Genomic DNA, 14309 nt, shown 5'->3' on the forward strand with positions numbered 1-14309 from the left:
TTATTCATTTTCACAGCGAGTTGGCCACACTGGACAAAAGTCAGCCGTATGTTTTGAATACCACAAAATGAGTTTGGCGTGTTGTTGCTGGCATCGATGATAATGTTACTGTTCAAAAAATTTCATACAGCATTTTGTTTTATAACAGAGAGGGACAACAATCTGACATATCAATTAATAACATTTTAAAAAATAACATTTTAAATAACGAATTTTGTTGCACCACGAAGCAATTTCTCATTCGTCATTTGTATTCATTCCACTTCCAAGTGTTGGGGCAGCCCGGGAGCAAAAATTCCTTACTTCCCTCTACTTCGTCGTTTTATGTTCTGAGTTTCAATTCAGTGTGCACTTGTAAGACCGAGCCAAGTGGTGATTAACATTTGGACGTGGGTGCCTTGTTATCGTAAGCGAGTCAAACCGCGGGACCACCGCACTCCTGGATGCCACCGCCGTGGCACAAATCTCCCGTAAGTGGCGCTCGCAAATATTTTCGTCTTATGAGACCTTTCTAAGAATGCTCATCGAGCAAGGAACCATGTTGAATCCTTTTCCAGCCATTAAAACTATCATCTACCAACAAAGTTTGCTTTTTTTAATTATTATTATTATTATTTTAAATTCCAGCTAGTGAAAGTGAAAAAAAAATGACTCCGGAACACCATCACTCTGCATACCCTATCGATTGCCACACGGGTGGCTTACTGCAATTAGGTAGAATTGAGCCCCACCCCCATTTGCTGAAAATATTATTTTCTATTTTTATGTCAAAAAGGTGCCAAACTTTTTCTTCTCAAAAATTGACTTTTTTTTTTGTCAAAGATACAATATATTTTTCTGTTGAAATTATAATACTTTTTTTGTCAACCAACTTTTTTCTTGAAAATATGCAAAATCCTCCATAGGCGTGAATGTGAGTGCGAATGGTTGTTTGTCTACGTGTGCCCTCTGATTGGCTGGCAACCAGTTCAGGGTGTACCCTGCCTCCCGCCCGAAGTCAGCTGGCATAGTCTCCAGCACGTCCGCGACCTTAGTGTCGCTAAGCGGTACAGAAAATGGATGGATGCACTTTTTTTCTGAAAACATTGTTACAACTTTGTGAAAATGTAAATAAAAAGAGAATACAATGACTTAAATACTTTTCAACGTATACTCAATTAAATACACTACAAAGACAATATATTATATATGTTCAAACTGATGATCTTTTTTTTTTTTTTTTTTTTTTGGGAAAATATAAACTTCTTTTGAATTTGATCCCTGCAACTTGTTCCAAAAAAGCTGGGACAGGTGCATGTTTACCTCTATGTTACAGCACCTTTCCTTTTGACAACACTCAGTAAGTGTTTTGGAACTGAGGACAATAATTGTTGAAGCTTTGTCGGCGGAAATCTTTCCCATTCTTGCTTGTGATGTACAACTAAAGTCGCTCAACAGTCCAGATCTCTGTTGTTGAATGTTGTGCTTCATAATTTGCTACATATTCTCAATGGGAGACAAGTCTGAACTGCTAGCAGGCCAATCTAGTACTTTTATTACCAAGCCACGGTGTTGTAACACGTACAAAATGTGGCTTGGCATTGTCTTGTTGAAATAAGGAGGCACATAACGTCCCTGAAAATGAAAATGTTGCTTGGATGGCAGCATATGTTGCTTATCATTAATGGTTCCTTCACAGGTGTGCAAGTTACCCATACCATGGGCACTAACACCCCCCCAAACCATCACAGAGGCTGGCTTTTGAACTTTGCGCTGATAACAATCGGATGATCCTTTCCCTCTTTGGCCTAAGACTTCCATGATTTCCAAAAACAATTTGAAATATGGACTCGTTAGACCACAGCACACTTTTCCACTTTACGTCGGTCCATCTCAGTTGAGCTCAGGCCCAGAGAAGCCGGCTGGCGGCATTTCTGGGTGTTGTTGATATATGGCTTTCGCTTTGCATTGTAGCGATTTAACTTGCATTTGTAGATGTAGCGTCAAACTGTGTTAGCTCACAAAGGTTTTCTGAAATGTTCTTGAGCCCATGTAAGCCCCCTTTACACAGTGATGCCGTTTTTTTTATGCAGTGGCACCTGACGGATCAAAGGTCACTGGCATTCAACGTGTTGCGGGCATCAAATTCAAAATGAGAGAATATTTGCAACAACAAAAAAACAGTTACGTTTATCAGTTTGAACATTAAATATCTTGTCTTTGTAGTGTATTCAATTGACAATAAGTTCAAAAGGATTTCCAAATCATTGTATTCTGTTTTTATTTCTGTTTTACACAACGTCCCAACTTCATTGGAATTGGGGTTTGTGTAGCCCTTTCGATGCAACCATTCAGTAGACTGTTAAAAGGAACTGTTATTGGAACGTGATTATTTTATTTACTCATATGTTACGTATACATGAACAATATCTTAGACAATGAGATTAGATGGTCCGGTAGGATACATACTGTATGTGGTCTTCTAGCATCGTATCTGATGTTTGTTCTCCTTCTTTTGGGAGGAAGAAAGCATGAAAAGGAGCTCGTAAAGCCTCGGCCGTGTTTGTTGACACGTGGCCTGTTGTTTAGACTGCTCCCCTGCGTGTGTTCGCCTGGAGTCACGAGCCCCATTGTGAAGTGCCGCGCTAAACGCCATGAGGGTCTTTGTCATGTCTCGAGCGCTTCCTGAGGCCGAGTCGCGGGACCTTATCTGTATCAGGAGGCAGCAGGGGACATATTATTTTTCAGTCAATTTTCTACTCGTTAACCCTCTCATGCACCAATTATGACAACTCCCCCCGGAGTGTTTTGAATGCGTTCACGTTTGAATAAAGTTGCACATCAGTCACTACAGTGGATCGCTGGGTGTCGTCATTCCATACATCGCCACCCAATGGCTAGCCGACATCAAGACTCACGCATAGAGAAGAAAACCGCTACTACTGTACAGTAGTGACTGATGCGACATCAAGCCTCATGAAAATAGAAGGAACCAGCTTTTGAATAGCTGTCCACTCACTGTAGTGGCTGATGCAACAGCAAAACTTAAGCGATATAGTAGAAAACAGCTTGTGAATAGCTGTCCACTGTAGTCACTTGTATATACAGTATTTAAGGGTTTTAAAGTGTACAAAGTTTAGACTCCCTCGTCATGTTCACTTTAAAGCGGGACCACAGTGAAGGGACCACTCATTGTTCAGAGTCTTTGAACGTCCCGCTTGCCCCACCCTCCACCCCCGGCTCACACCCACTCAGACGGAGCTCTGTCGGGGTGGGGGGGGGACAGCCAGACTCGAGCTGTGCAGGCCCCCCACGGTCGCCGCGTCTGATGTGGCCAGCGCCTCCCATTAGTCACACCCACACATGCCGGCGGTTTCCGGGCAGTTTTTCAGGTTCAAGCCCTTCCTGGCTGGCCTTGTGATGGCATGTTTAAAAAATAAAAAACATTTTACAGTGAGTGCGGAAAGGAAGCGGTGTTGGAGAAAGTGCTGAGCGTGCAAAACCTCCTCCTCCAGGTGCCTTCTTTAATGGGTCCGCTCATTTTTATTCCTCCGTGGCCTAACTTTACTGCCACTTTGGAAAAAGCCGTCGCCAAATATGCACCAGACCGCTTCCTCTCAAGGCCCTGCAGTCCTGTCGAGTTGCCATCCCATCTGTGCTGCAAAAAGGCAAGCGTGGTTGACTTCCAAGTGGTAATAAAATATAGGATTTTTTTGTTCAATATTTATATATTTTTTTTTATAGTTTTGAGGATAAAAAGATGAATCTAATAGTTGGAACGTAGCGCGTGAGAAGTTTAATATCCGCCGATGTCACCACTCAATTGCCTGAATGGGTGAAGCCGCAACGGCAGTTTTAATGTATTTTGGACGCAACAATGTCCTGCTTTGGCAAATGTGATCCGAAAGGCACAAGCAAATTATTTTTTTTATTTAATTATTTTTTTCTGAATGAATGAATTACTGTAATATGTCCAGCTAGTGTATTTCCCTCAGTCGTGTTGGTTGCGGCCTCTCTCCCAACCTCTTTTAAAAGACCAATTTGTCCGCTGTGTTTTCCTTTTTAATGGCACCAGAAGAAACAGCCCAGTCAAAGGGGGCGGCGGGGTTAAAATGGATGCTAAGAGGCGGGCCTTTCTCAGCCGCGGCCCCCTTTGATTGGGCGCGCGGGAGGTTGAAAGCGGTGATTGAGACGCGAGGCCGCGCCAGTTATCTTAACCTCACGCACTTCAAACGCCCGCCGCAGAGCTTGTGTCCTGGGATAGAGATCACTGTGTGTGTGTGTGTGTGTGTGTGTGTGTGTGTGTGTGTGTGTGTGTGTGTGTGCGTGCGTGCGTGCGTGCGTGCGTGAACAGAGGAGTGCTTCATTTCCTGTAAAAAATAAAAAACATTTTAAAAAGCCAGCCAGCATTCCTAAGCGCTAATGCAGGCGGGAGGAGGAGGAGAGAAGGGGTCAAGTTGCTCCTGAATCCTGGTGTTTGTGTCGGCCGGACCTTGTGAAGTGTTGGCCCGTTGCCGCACCTCCCTGCCCCCATCCCCTCCCTGCACACACACACTCCTTTCCCGGAGCAGGAAGGCCAGATTGTTTCATGTCTGTGGCGGCTGCAAGGGCGGGGGGTGCAAGGTTGCGCTGAGATGAGGGATGGGGGTCGGAGGCCGCGGTCCCTTTAATGCACATGTGGTGAAGATGTTTCATATGCGACTAACAGGAAGAAGCTAACTAAAGTATATATGTCAATGGCTTTTTTGTTCAGGTCGATCTTTGACCTCAGCGTTTCAGTGGGGATTCTATTTGATGATGACTGGTTTTGATGCATAACTTTCTTCTACAAAATGCCCTTTTTGTATTAAATGTGTGCCTTCGCAAAAATATTAAATAAATTATTTTTGAAAACGAAATGTATAAATGCATGACTGTTCTAAAAAAAAATTATAATACATTTCTGGTAAATATAAAAATGATCAAACAGTGACTTATTTTCTCAAATATGACCAGAAAAATCCATTCTATTACTTTTGATAAATTCCAACTTTTTGGGAGAAACAAATACCTCTTTTTTCTTGAAAATTTGATTTTTTTTTTCTTCAAAATGTACGTTCTCAATATTAGACTTCAAACAAAAATAATCATACATTTTAAGATATTTTTAGAACAGACATACATTTTCGTGAAGAAAGTTGTGCACGTACTTTTGAGAAAAAAATACAAATTTCCGGAAAACTTTTTACATTTACGAAAAAGGATGAATATTTTCAAGAGAAAAGAAGTTTCCGAAAAAAGCAGTATATTTTCGGGGAAGTACTCGTCTGTTGCAGGTATTTTCCATTTGTGTCCCTTTGATATGAATGTTTTGTTTGCCTGTTTCATGGCGATAACTAACGACAACTCCTGTCTTCTGGTCACCGCAGGAGGAAAACGGAACAACTTCTCCACATGCAACGCGAAGGCGGCCGCCGCAGGGCCTCTGATCGAGATGGAGGCCTGCTAAGATTCCATGAAGACCCACAGAGGACCCCCCCCTCCGCCCAACACTTATCACCTGACACCCCCTAAAAGTTACACCTCACACTCCCCCTGCTGGAAAGACACTGAACTAAACACGACAATCACTATCGCTCACGTTTTCACTCAAAGTGTGCGTGTGTGTCACTTCCTGACCACACACACGCACATTAACACACACCACCTGCACACTCCAACTAAGTTATTTTAAGTTATTTGTCACCTCTTTTGTCATTTTCAGGAGCGGGAGGCCGACACACCGCAACAAATGAATTAAAATTTAAAAAAATAGGTCAACACTAATACTGATACTACACAATAATAAATGTTGGCTATATTTTTCCATTAATGTCATATAAAGCCATTTTGTGAGGGTCAACATTCCCACTTTTTCACTGGAGTCCAGCCGACCATTTTGGTGAGGGTCAACATTCCTGCTTTTTCCACTGGAGTCCAGCGACCATTTTGGGGTTCCCGCCCGCTCCGACCAAACGGGCCAATCACCTCTTGTAGATTGCACTAAGGAACATGGAGGGATCTCATCTCGTCTCAACACTTTTTATTATTTTATTTTTTTTATATAAATAAGTTGGACCAGTTGCTTGGTCGAAAAGATCAACCTTTTTTCTTTTTTTTTTTTAAATCTTGAGCCCTTGTTTTTAATTTTTCGGTGTACATTTTTTTTTTTTTTAATATTGTTTTTTTTATATAAATATATATATAGTGCCATATATTAACATAAGCTTTGAAGCCTTCCCCCCCCCCCCCCCCCTTTTCTCGGGAGGCTTTTTTGTTGTTGTTTTTTTTTTATCTTATAAACCAACGCTCTGTGTGTGTGTATGTACTTTTTCCCAGGTCCTTTTTCTTGGTCTTTTTTTCAGGCGACATGCAACAGTGAGGCTTATATTTTATTGATGGACAAGCAGACAAATGAAGCAGATATTATATATTTACCCCAGCACTTGGTAGTCTCTCTTCCATTGCAATGGACCTTTTTTTTTCCCCTGGTAGCAAAATAGTGAGCTCTTTTGTTTATATGTTTTGTCAGCCACACAGTCTGTGATATTTTCTCTATTTTACTATTGCTCCACGATGATGATGATGAATTTATCCCGTATTGATATGATTTGGGGTCGCTGTCGTCTTGGAGGAGCACTTTTGCTTCCCAAGTGGTTGTCTTTGAACCGTTTCCACATTTTTTGTTTTTGTTTTTCTTAAAAAAATAAATAAAAAGGCACCATTTGATCACTCGTGTGTGTTAGTAACGGCGGTGTGGATGTGCATGAAAACAGCAGGATTCATGGTCATGGTGGTATTTTCAAGAACAGAAGTCATACATTTTTTAAAAAGAAAAAAAAGTAAGATTTGTGATAACGTTTATATTCAGGAGAAATCTTTACATTTTCCAGAAAAAGTCCTGTATTTGAAGAAAAAAAAGACATTTTCAAGGGGAAAAAAAGTATTTTCGAAGAAAAACAATTCAGTCATGTTTGACCAAATATATATATTTGATATAAATTGAGTGATTTGTCGTTTTGACAAGTCATACTCTGAGAAAAATAATATTTTAAAAGTTTTTTTTTTTTTCAACAAAAAGTTAAATATTTTCTCGCAATCTTGCGTTTGAGAGAAGCAATACAGTCTCTGTAGAAGTAGGTTTGCAATGGTACTGCCGCGGCTTTCTCTCTCCAACGCAAGATCTCTGGTACATATAACACATGACTTGAAATTCCAACTCGCTGGAAATCCCTATGTTTGTGGTGTTTTGATTATTATTACACTTTGCTTCACCTGAGCATAAGCAATGCTAGGATGCACTGAGCTAGCCTTTAAAAAGTGGGATGCATTAACACGAACTTGTAATTCCTACACCGTTTCCCTGATTTGGTTGTAAATACCCTCAAATCAAAGGTTTTTGAATTCACACGGTAATTATTGCATGATTATTTTCTGCTACAAAAATGTAAAATATTTTCACGTAACCTTTTAAAAAGGGGAGACAAGGGGCCGCGCTCCACCGACAGCTCGGTAAAATACCTCCTTTCCTACTGAAAAATACAGCATGATGTGAGAGTAGCCAACAGGCTTAATTCGCCTTGTGTCATCTCCTTTAGTAGGACTTTGGTGAAAATTACTTTTTTTTAAAACAAAAACTACTAACATATTGAAATAAAGTTTTGTCACACTTTCTCCAGGAAAGCACATTGTGCTGCTCATTCTGCAGTGTCCCCCTTGGCCAGCACAAGACCGACAAACAGTTCTGGAGAATCAGTTCCACTGCCTGCTTATCAATACAAAAGTAATATTTATCCTTCTTTGCAGAGGTTAAAGAATATGCTTGTGAGTATTGCTATAGTGCCTGCATGTGTTGCTGCACCGTTTGTGTTCAGATATCCGTTGCTGAGAGGCAAACTGCCACAGATGCTAATTGTCTGCCCATGTGGATATGGTGTTTCCCCATTGTATGCTAGCGGAGGCTATGTGGTTGTTTCAAACACACAAAAAGCAATTATCTTAGCTTTATGTTTAGTTTGGCAATCAAATTCAGCTGACGGTGACAAGAAAGAGCTTGAAGCCTCTTTTTTGAAGAATATTTTACTAATATCTGCCGAACTCCAGCATCTGGTGAAGTGAGCTGAGTAAACTGCCCCCATACAGCACTCTTATCTCAAGTTTGCGCTCACAAGTCAAAGGAATTTTTTTTTTTTAAATTAATAAAAATCCATCGATCGACAGCTTGTAACTAAAAAAAAACGTGTATATAAATATGTACAATGCGATGAATAAACAAGCTTGGGACAAAGGAAAAAAAAAAAAAAATCTAAAAAACGAGTGAAATTAAGTGTATAAGAAATGCAAGTGTATTAAAACAAACTAGTTAAGCTTCATCAAGGGATTTTTGTCATTCCCATTTAAAAAGCAACGGTCCCACCTTGTGTTCACTAAGAATGGCAGGACATTACAGTGAAAGTCATTATGCTTTTAAAATATTAAGGCGAGAGGGTTAAATAGGGAAGGGGTCTTTATTTGTTCAAATGCTTGTTAAAAAAAACATCGACAGACAATTGGTAACTGACAACCTTTTTCCCCCCTGCGTTCAGGTTTAATTTATTGTTGACGTTTGGTTGATATCATCTCATCATTCAGGCAAAAAAAAAAAAAAAGGCACATCATTTATTCCTCACATTATCATTGATGGAAGAGTAGAGTTTAGCAGTCTTCTTCAGTTTCTGTCACCATTCTTTACTTTAGTGAAGTTACTGGTACTGGTAGAATCCTTCTCCTGTTTTTTTGCCAAACTTTCCGTCTGCGACCAGCTTGTTGAGCAAAGGGCTTGGGACAAAGAGTGGATTGTCTGGGTCCATGGCGCTCCAACCTGATCACAACACCAACCATTCAACACAAGTCCAGATTCATTTGTCCACTTTCGAGAATAACATTTGCACTCACCATCTAAAATGAACTTGGCTGTGTCGAGTCCCACATAGTCCAGCAGCTCAAAAGGTCCCATTGGGTAACCGGCACCTAGCTTCATGGCCACGTCGATGTCTTCTTTGGACCCGTGACCTGCAATTATGCACATGCGATGAAATGCTAATGTCCATTGGAGTGATTGATGTGCAACTTTTGACATTATGTATATCAGCTTAACAAGTTGACTAGAAATAGCTGTCCAATGTAGTCAGAAATAGTAGTTCATAATACACTAGTGTCTAGTATAGTGACGGATGCACAATTTTGACATCCCATGCGGCGAGAAAACATCTTTTGATTAGCAGTCCTCCGAAAGGCATGAAAGTAGAGCTGTGCAATATGGACAAAATTTGATATCCCAATATACAGTGGGTACGGAAAGTATTTAGACCCCCTTAAATGCTTCACTCTTTTTATACTGCAGCCATTTGCTAAAGTCATATAAGTTAATTTTTTTCCACATTAATGTACACACAGCACCCCATATTCACAGGAAAAAAACGGAAATTAAATTTTTGCAGATTTATTGAAAAAGAAAAACTGAAATATCACACAGCCATAAGTATTCAGACTGCTCAGTATTTAGTAGAAGCACCCTTTTCAGCTAATACAGCCATGAGTCTTTTTGGGAATGATGCAACAAGTTTTTCACACCTGGATTCGGGGATCATCTTCCATTCCTCCTTGCAGACCCTCTCCAGTTCTGTCAGGTTGGATGGTGAACATTGGTGGGCAGCTATTTTCAGGTCTTTCCAGAGATGCTCAATCGGGTTTAAGTCCGGGCCATTCAAAAACAGTCACGTAGTTGTTCTGAAGCCACTCCTTCGGTATTTTGGCTGTGTGCTTAAGGTCATTGTCTTTTTTGAAGGTGAACCTTCGGCCCAGTCTGAGGTTCTGAGCACTCTGGAGGATGTTTTCGTCCAGGATATCCCTGCCCTTGGCCGCATTCATTCGATTGCAACCAGTCTCCCTGTCCCTGCAGCTGAAAAACACACCCACAGCATCATGCTGCCACCACCATGCTTAACTGTTGGGACTGTATTGGACAGGTGATGAGGAGTGCCTGGTTTTCTCCACACGTGCCACTTAGAATTAAGGCCAACATTTTTTATCTTGGTCTCATCAGACCAGAGAATCTTATTTCTCACCATCTTGGAGTCCCTCAGGTGTTTTTTTAGCAAACTCCATGCGGGCTTTCCTGTGTCTTGCACTGAGGAGAGGCTTCCGTTGGGCGACTCTGCCATAAAGCCCCGACGGGTGGAGGGTTGCAGTGATGGTTGACTTTCTAGAACTTTCTCCCATCTCCATCTCTGGAGCTCAGCCGCAGCGATCTTTGGGTTCTTCTTTACCAAGCCTCTTCTCCCCCAATTGCTCAGTTTTGCCGGACGGCCAGCTCTAGGAAGGGTTCCGATGGCCCCAAACATCTTCAATTTCAGGATTATGGAGGCCACTGTGCTCTTAGGAACCTTAAGTGCAGCAGAATTTTTTTTGGAACCTCGGCCAGATCTGTGCCTTACCACAATTCTGTCTCTCAGCTCTTCAGGCAGTTCCTTTGACCTCATGATTTTCATTTGCTCTGACATGCACTGTGAGCTATAAGCTCTCATATTGCTGTAATATAACAAAGAGTGAAAAATTTAAGGGGGTCTGAAAACTTTCCGTGCCCACTGTATATCCTGAATATTTGTCCTGTAAATTATATGAAATTAAAGGGTTAACTAGCATCTACTGTAGTTGCATGACTTCAAGACTCATGGAGATGGAAGACAGGAGGTTTTAAATTGATGTCCACTATAGTGATTGCTATATTAACAATATTTTCCACTTATCAGACAGTGATTTGTTTTAAGGAAAGAAAGGGTTTCACACCTCTCTCATGCAGACGGACGGCCTCCAGCATGTAGGGGACGAGCAGGCGGTTCACGATGAATCCCGGTGTGTCCTGAACGGGAGGCGTGTCGGTCAACCGGCGAGCTTTGCGTTGTTTGACTTTAAAAGGGAAAGTCCTACCTTGCAGGACACGGTCATTTTGCCCAGCGCACGGCTGAAGTTCATCAGGGAGTCCAACGTCTCCTGGCTCGTGGACGACGTTCCGATGACCTGCGGGGGCGGACCAATTATATCATCCACGTGTCTCCATCTTGGATATAAGTTCAATGTTTAATTTGGTGGGAAACTGAAATATTGACACACATACAGTAATTGCATTTACTCATATAGACATCGAAGGTGTATCGAGTGTAAGGTGTTAAATATTTTTAATAAACAAAAACATTTGAAAAATAAAGTAAATACTTGTACACAATTTATTTAGATTTTTTGGGACTTTTCAAGTTATTGTTTTTAACATTGTCAATTTTAAATTGAAAAAATGCATTTTGGGAATATTATATTTGTTTCAAAGTTAAGGAAGAAGCCGGTTGCCAAAGTGAGTGGACGTGGGCACATTAAAAAATTACAAAAACTGGTAGGTATTGATGTAAAACAATATTTGATGCTTTATATACTGTATTCATACGGATCTGTGTTTCGCCTACTTAAAACCCGGACATTTATTTTTAGTGCGAGTGAAAGCTCGTGCATTTTGACTGGCAATTAAAATTTGCAATCGCGGCAAAACCATTAGCAGACCCGATCGGCCATTCATGAAAACAGTTGTCAATGCGTGCAGTCGGGTTCAGCCGCGTCGCACGGTGCGCGCAGCCTTAAATGTCCACATTGCGAGGGGGATCAACGACATTTTCTTATCTATGAGGTTGTGGAACCAAAGCGGGTGCGTTACCTCTACGAGTTTCATCATGGGGACCGGGTTGAAGAAGTGCAGGCCACCGAAGCGGTCCAGTCTGGAGGTGACGCTAGCGATGTCGCCGATGGGCAGCGAGGATGTGTTGCTAGCAAAGATGGTGTGTCTGAAAGTAAAAAGTCAAATTGGGGAGGAAATTATCTATTTGTTTTGACAGCTGCGCCAGCGACACCTACAAGACTTAAATGGAAACGCAATGAACGTACAGTACGAGTGCATCTAAAAAAAAATTACAACACGGTGTAAAACAACTTATTTCAGTACTGTAGTTCAATTCAAAAAGTGAAATTCAAATATTATTTCGAGTCACTACAAAGTAGACACACACTGAAATATTTTGCAAACATAATGCAGGGGTTGGAAAACTTTATGTATCCGGGGAGCTTACTAGCTCGCCACCATTGTTTCAACTTATTTCTACACAGACTGGTCCGTGTGGAAGACTAGTCTCTGCAAAGCTTTGTTTGAGGCAGAGATTTTGCCCCGCCTATTTTTTTTTTGGGGGGGGGGAATCGAACTATTCGACTTACTTAATCATTTCAGCTCTAGCTTCCGTTGTGAAATGGTTGTGCACTGGCGACTTTAGAAGGAAAAGCGCAACAAAAGCGACGCTTACGCTGGCGCCGCCTTGTCCAGTTCGCTGAAAAGATCCTGTTTGACTTTCAGGTTTTCCACGATGGCCTCCAGCACGAGGTCCGTGCTCTGGACTGCGGCGGTGGCGTCTGTGGCGGTGGACACGTTGCCCAGGACTTTTTCAATGAACGCCTCACCCGCCTGGGAACAAAATATAAACCACTCGGGTAAACTGGTCACACCACTCCCCCTTTGTGACGATCCCCCACTAACCTCGGGCTTGTCGGCAAACTTTTTCTTGACCACTCTCTTCAAGCTCGTCTCCATGCCCTTGACAGTCTTCGTCAAGATGCCGTCAGACGTGTCCACTAGCGTCACCTGGTGGCCGGTTGACGCAGCGACCTATCACAAACATTAACGTAGGCGTTAGCTGGCAAAGAAGCACACACATGATGCTGCATTTTAGTTTGTTTTTTGTTTTACTATTAACAGTTTTTCACATTTATATTTGTATAACACCTAAAGGAGACATTATGCATCATCCCCCATTTTGTTCCAAGGTGTCTTACTAAAAGCACCCATATAAAAGAAAAAAAAAAAAGAATGCAACGGGCAACAAATGTAATGACTTTTTGTGGCGTTACTGAAGATCCCGAGAATTCCCCTGCCCTTGAGCAGGTGATGACAATAAATCATTGGTGCATGCGAAAAGCCAACACTGGCTAAATTAACCATACAGTAAAACCTCCGCTACATCGCAGTTAAGTTTTCACAGTCCCGGTATTGAGCATTTTTGTAAGTGCTATAATTTTGATATCAATGAATAGTTTCACCATTTGTCAGCATTTCGAGCATTGTTTTGAGTTTTTAAAAAATACAATGCACTGCACTGTTTAAATGTGTTTGTATTGTTTTCAAAGTGTGTCCCTTTATGATGGTGATAGTCTGACTGTGGAATATATTATTTTGAATTCCATTATTTCCCCACTGGAAAAACCTTGAGGGTGATTTTGGCCAATACAAATAAAAAGCAGACAGCCACATCTGGTGGCCATATTTGCAATCGCAGTTAAGTGGAGCTCGTCCTGTTTGAACTTGACGTAAAGTTTGTTCATTGGACGACATGTCTTGCCATTTCAAGTAAAGTAGCTGTTTAATAAAATACCGCACAGATGATAGCAAATACCGTTCGCTTTAATTGTACTTCTTCTGTCGTCGCGGTCTTCGTAGAAGCAACAAGCTCTCGGCGACACTCGGCTAGCCGGCGAGCCACTCGGCTAACACTCCAAAGCTTCTTTTTCGGCCCACCTGAGCGATTCCCGCACCCATTTGTCCTCCGCCGATGATGACCACATGCTTGACGGCCACATTCCTGAGGGCCGACGAGGAGAAAGCTCTGCACAACTGGTGACCGAAGAAAGCCATGACGACGTGCAGTAGCTAGCTAACACAGGACGGTCGATGGTGATGTGACGCCAAGACGCTCTCTTGACTTTTGACCCACATTGATGACGTCACGTAAACAGGTGTCAACAGGTCACCCGAGGTCACCCAAAGCCCTGGAGAAAACAAAGTCTGGACACTCTTTGAAACCACCGCACTGCTCCGCATTGGTTAAATCCATGTCACGTGATTTATGGACGCCATGTTGTCTCTTAATGATTGATTGATATGGGGATTGCTGGCTTTGTTCCTCAATGTTGTCACCCTCAACATAGCCCAAAAGCCAAACAAAATGTCTCCGCCTAAAAAAAACATTAATCATAAAAAGTGCTAATTCTCAAGCTTTTATCATCACTGCCTCAAATGTACATTAAAAAAAAATCCCAAGTTTATAAATTTTATTTTAAATCCAAGGTGACCTTTCTATGTAGAAGATTACAGCTGCTCTAACCAAAGTTCTCCAGCAAACCTCAAATCGAAGAAAACAAAACTTTCAAGCAGTACTGTTTCATATGAATGAAGCATATTTTATGTA

The 14309-nt window shown here is 41.6% G+C and overlaps 2 protein-coding genes across 4 annotated transcripts in view; one reads left to right on the forward strand and one right to left on the reverse strand.

The window, feature by feature from the left end:
• Positions 1-6204, forward strand: part of lef1 (lymphoid enhancer-binding factor 1) — a 73580-nt gene extending 67376 nt beyond the window's left edge. For all 3 annotated transcript variants that reach the window (XM_061680444.1, XM_061680445.1, XM_061680446.1), the window contains exon 11: positions 5388-6204. The gene's annotated coding sequence lies outside the window, so the exon portion shown is untranslated. The remainder of the gene's footprint in view (positions 1-5387) is intronic.
• A 2350-nt stretch (positions 6205-8554) lies between these two features.
• hadh (hydroxyacyl-CoA dehydrogenase) lies at positions 8555-13865 on the reverse strand. Its single transcript, XM_061679664.1, has 8 exons — positions 13640-13865; positions 12605-12733; positions 12375-12532; positions 11738-11864; positions 10966-11055; positions 10825-10897; positions 8932-9048; positions 8555-8857 (listed from the first exon to the last, which is right to left on the reverse strand). Exons 1-8 carry the CDS (start codon positions 13754-13756, stop codon positions 8739-8741), a joined length of 930 nt encoding a protein of 309 aa, XP_061535648.1. The 5' UTR covers positions 13757-13865; the 3' UTR covers positions 8555-8738.
• Between the last annotated feature and the right edge of the window lie 444 nt (positions 13866-14309).

This window comes from Phycodurus eques, chromosome 6 (assembly GCF_024500275.1).
Source record: "Phycodurus eques isolate BA_2022a chromosome 6, UOR_Pequ_1.1, whole genome shotgun sequence".
Classification (NCBI taxonomy): Eukaryota; Metazoa; Chordata; class Actinopteri; order Syngnathiformes; family Syngnathidae; genus Phycodurus; species Phycodurus eques.

Excerpts from the sequence above, each read along its gene's own strand:
- hadh (XM_061679664.1), bottom strand. The coding sequence starts at position 13,756 with ATGGCTTTCTTCGGTCACCAGTTGTGCAGAGCTTTCTCCTCGTCGGCC. Across the intron at positions 12,734-13,639 it reads TGGGTGCGGGAATCGCTCAG|GTCGCTGCGTCAACCGGCCA; the intron begins GTGGGCCGAAAA and ends TGTTTGTGATAG. Across the intron at positions 8,858-8,931 it reads AGCCAAGTTCATTTTAGATG|GTTGGAGCGCCATGGACCCA; the intron begins GTGAGTGCAAAT and ends TGTTGTGATCAG.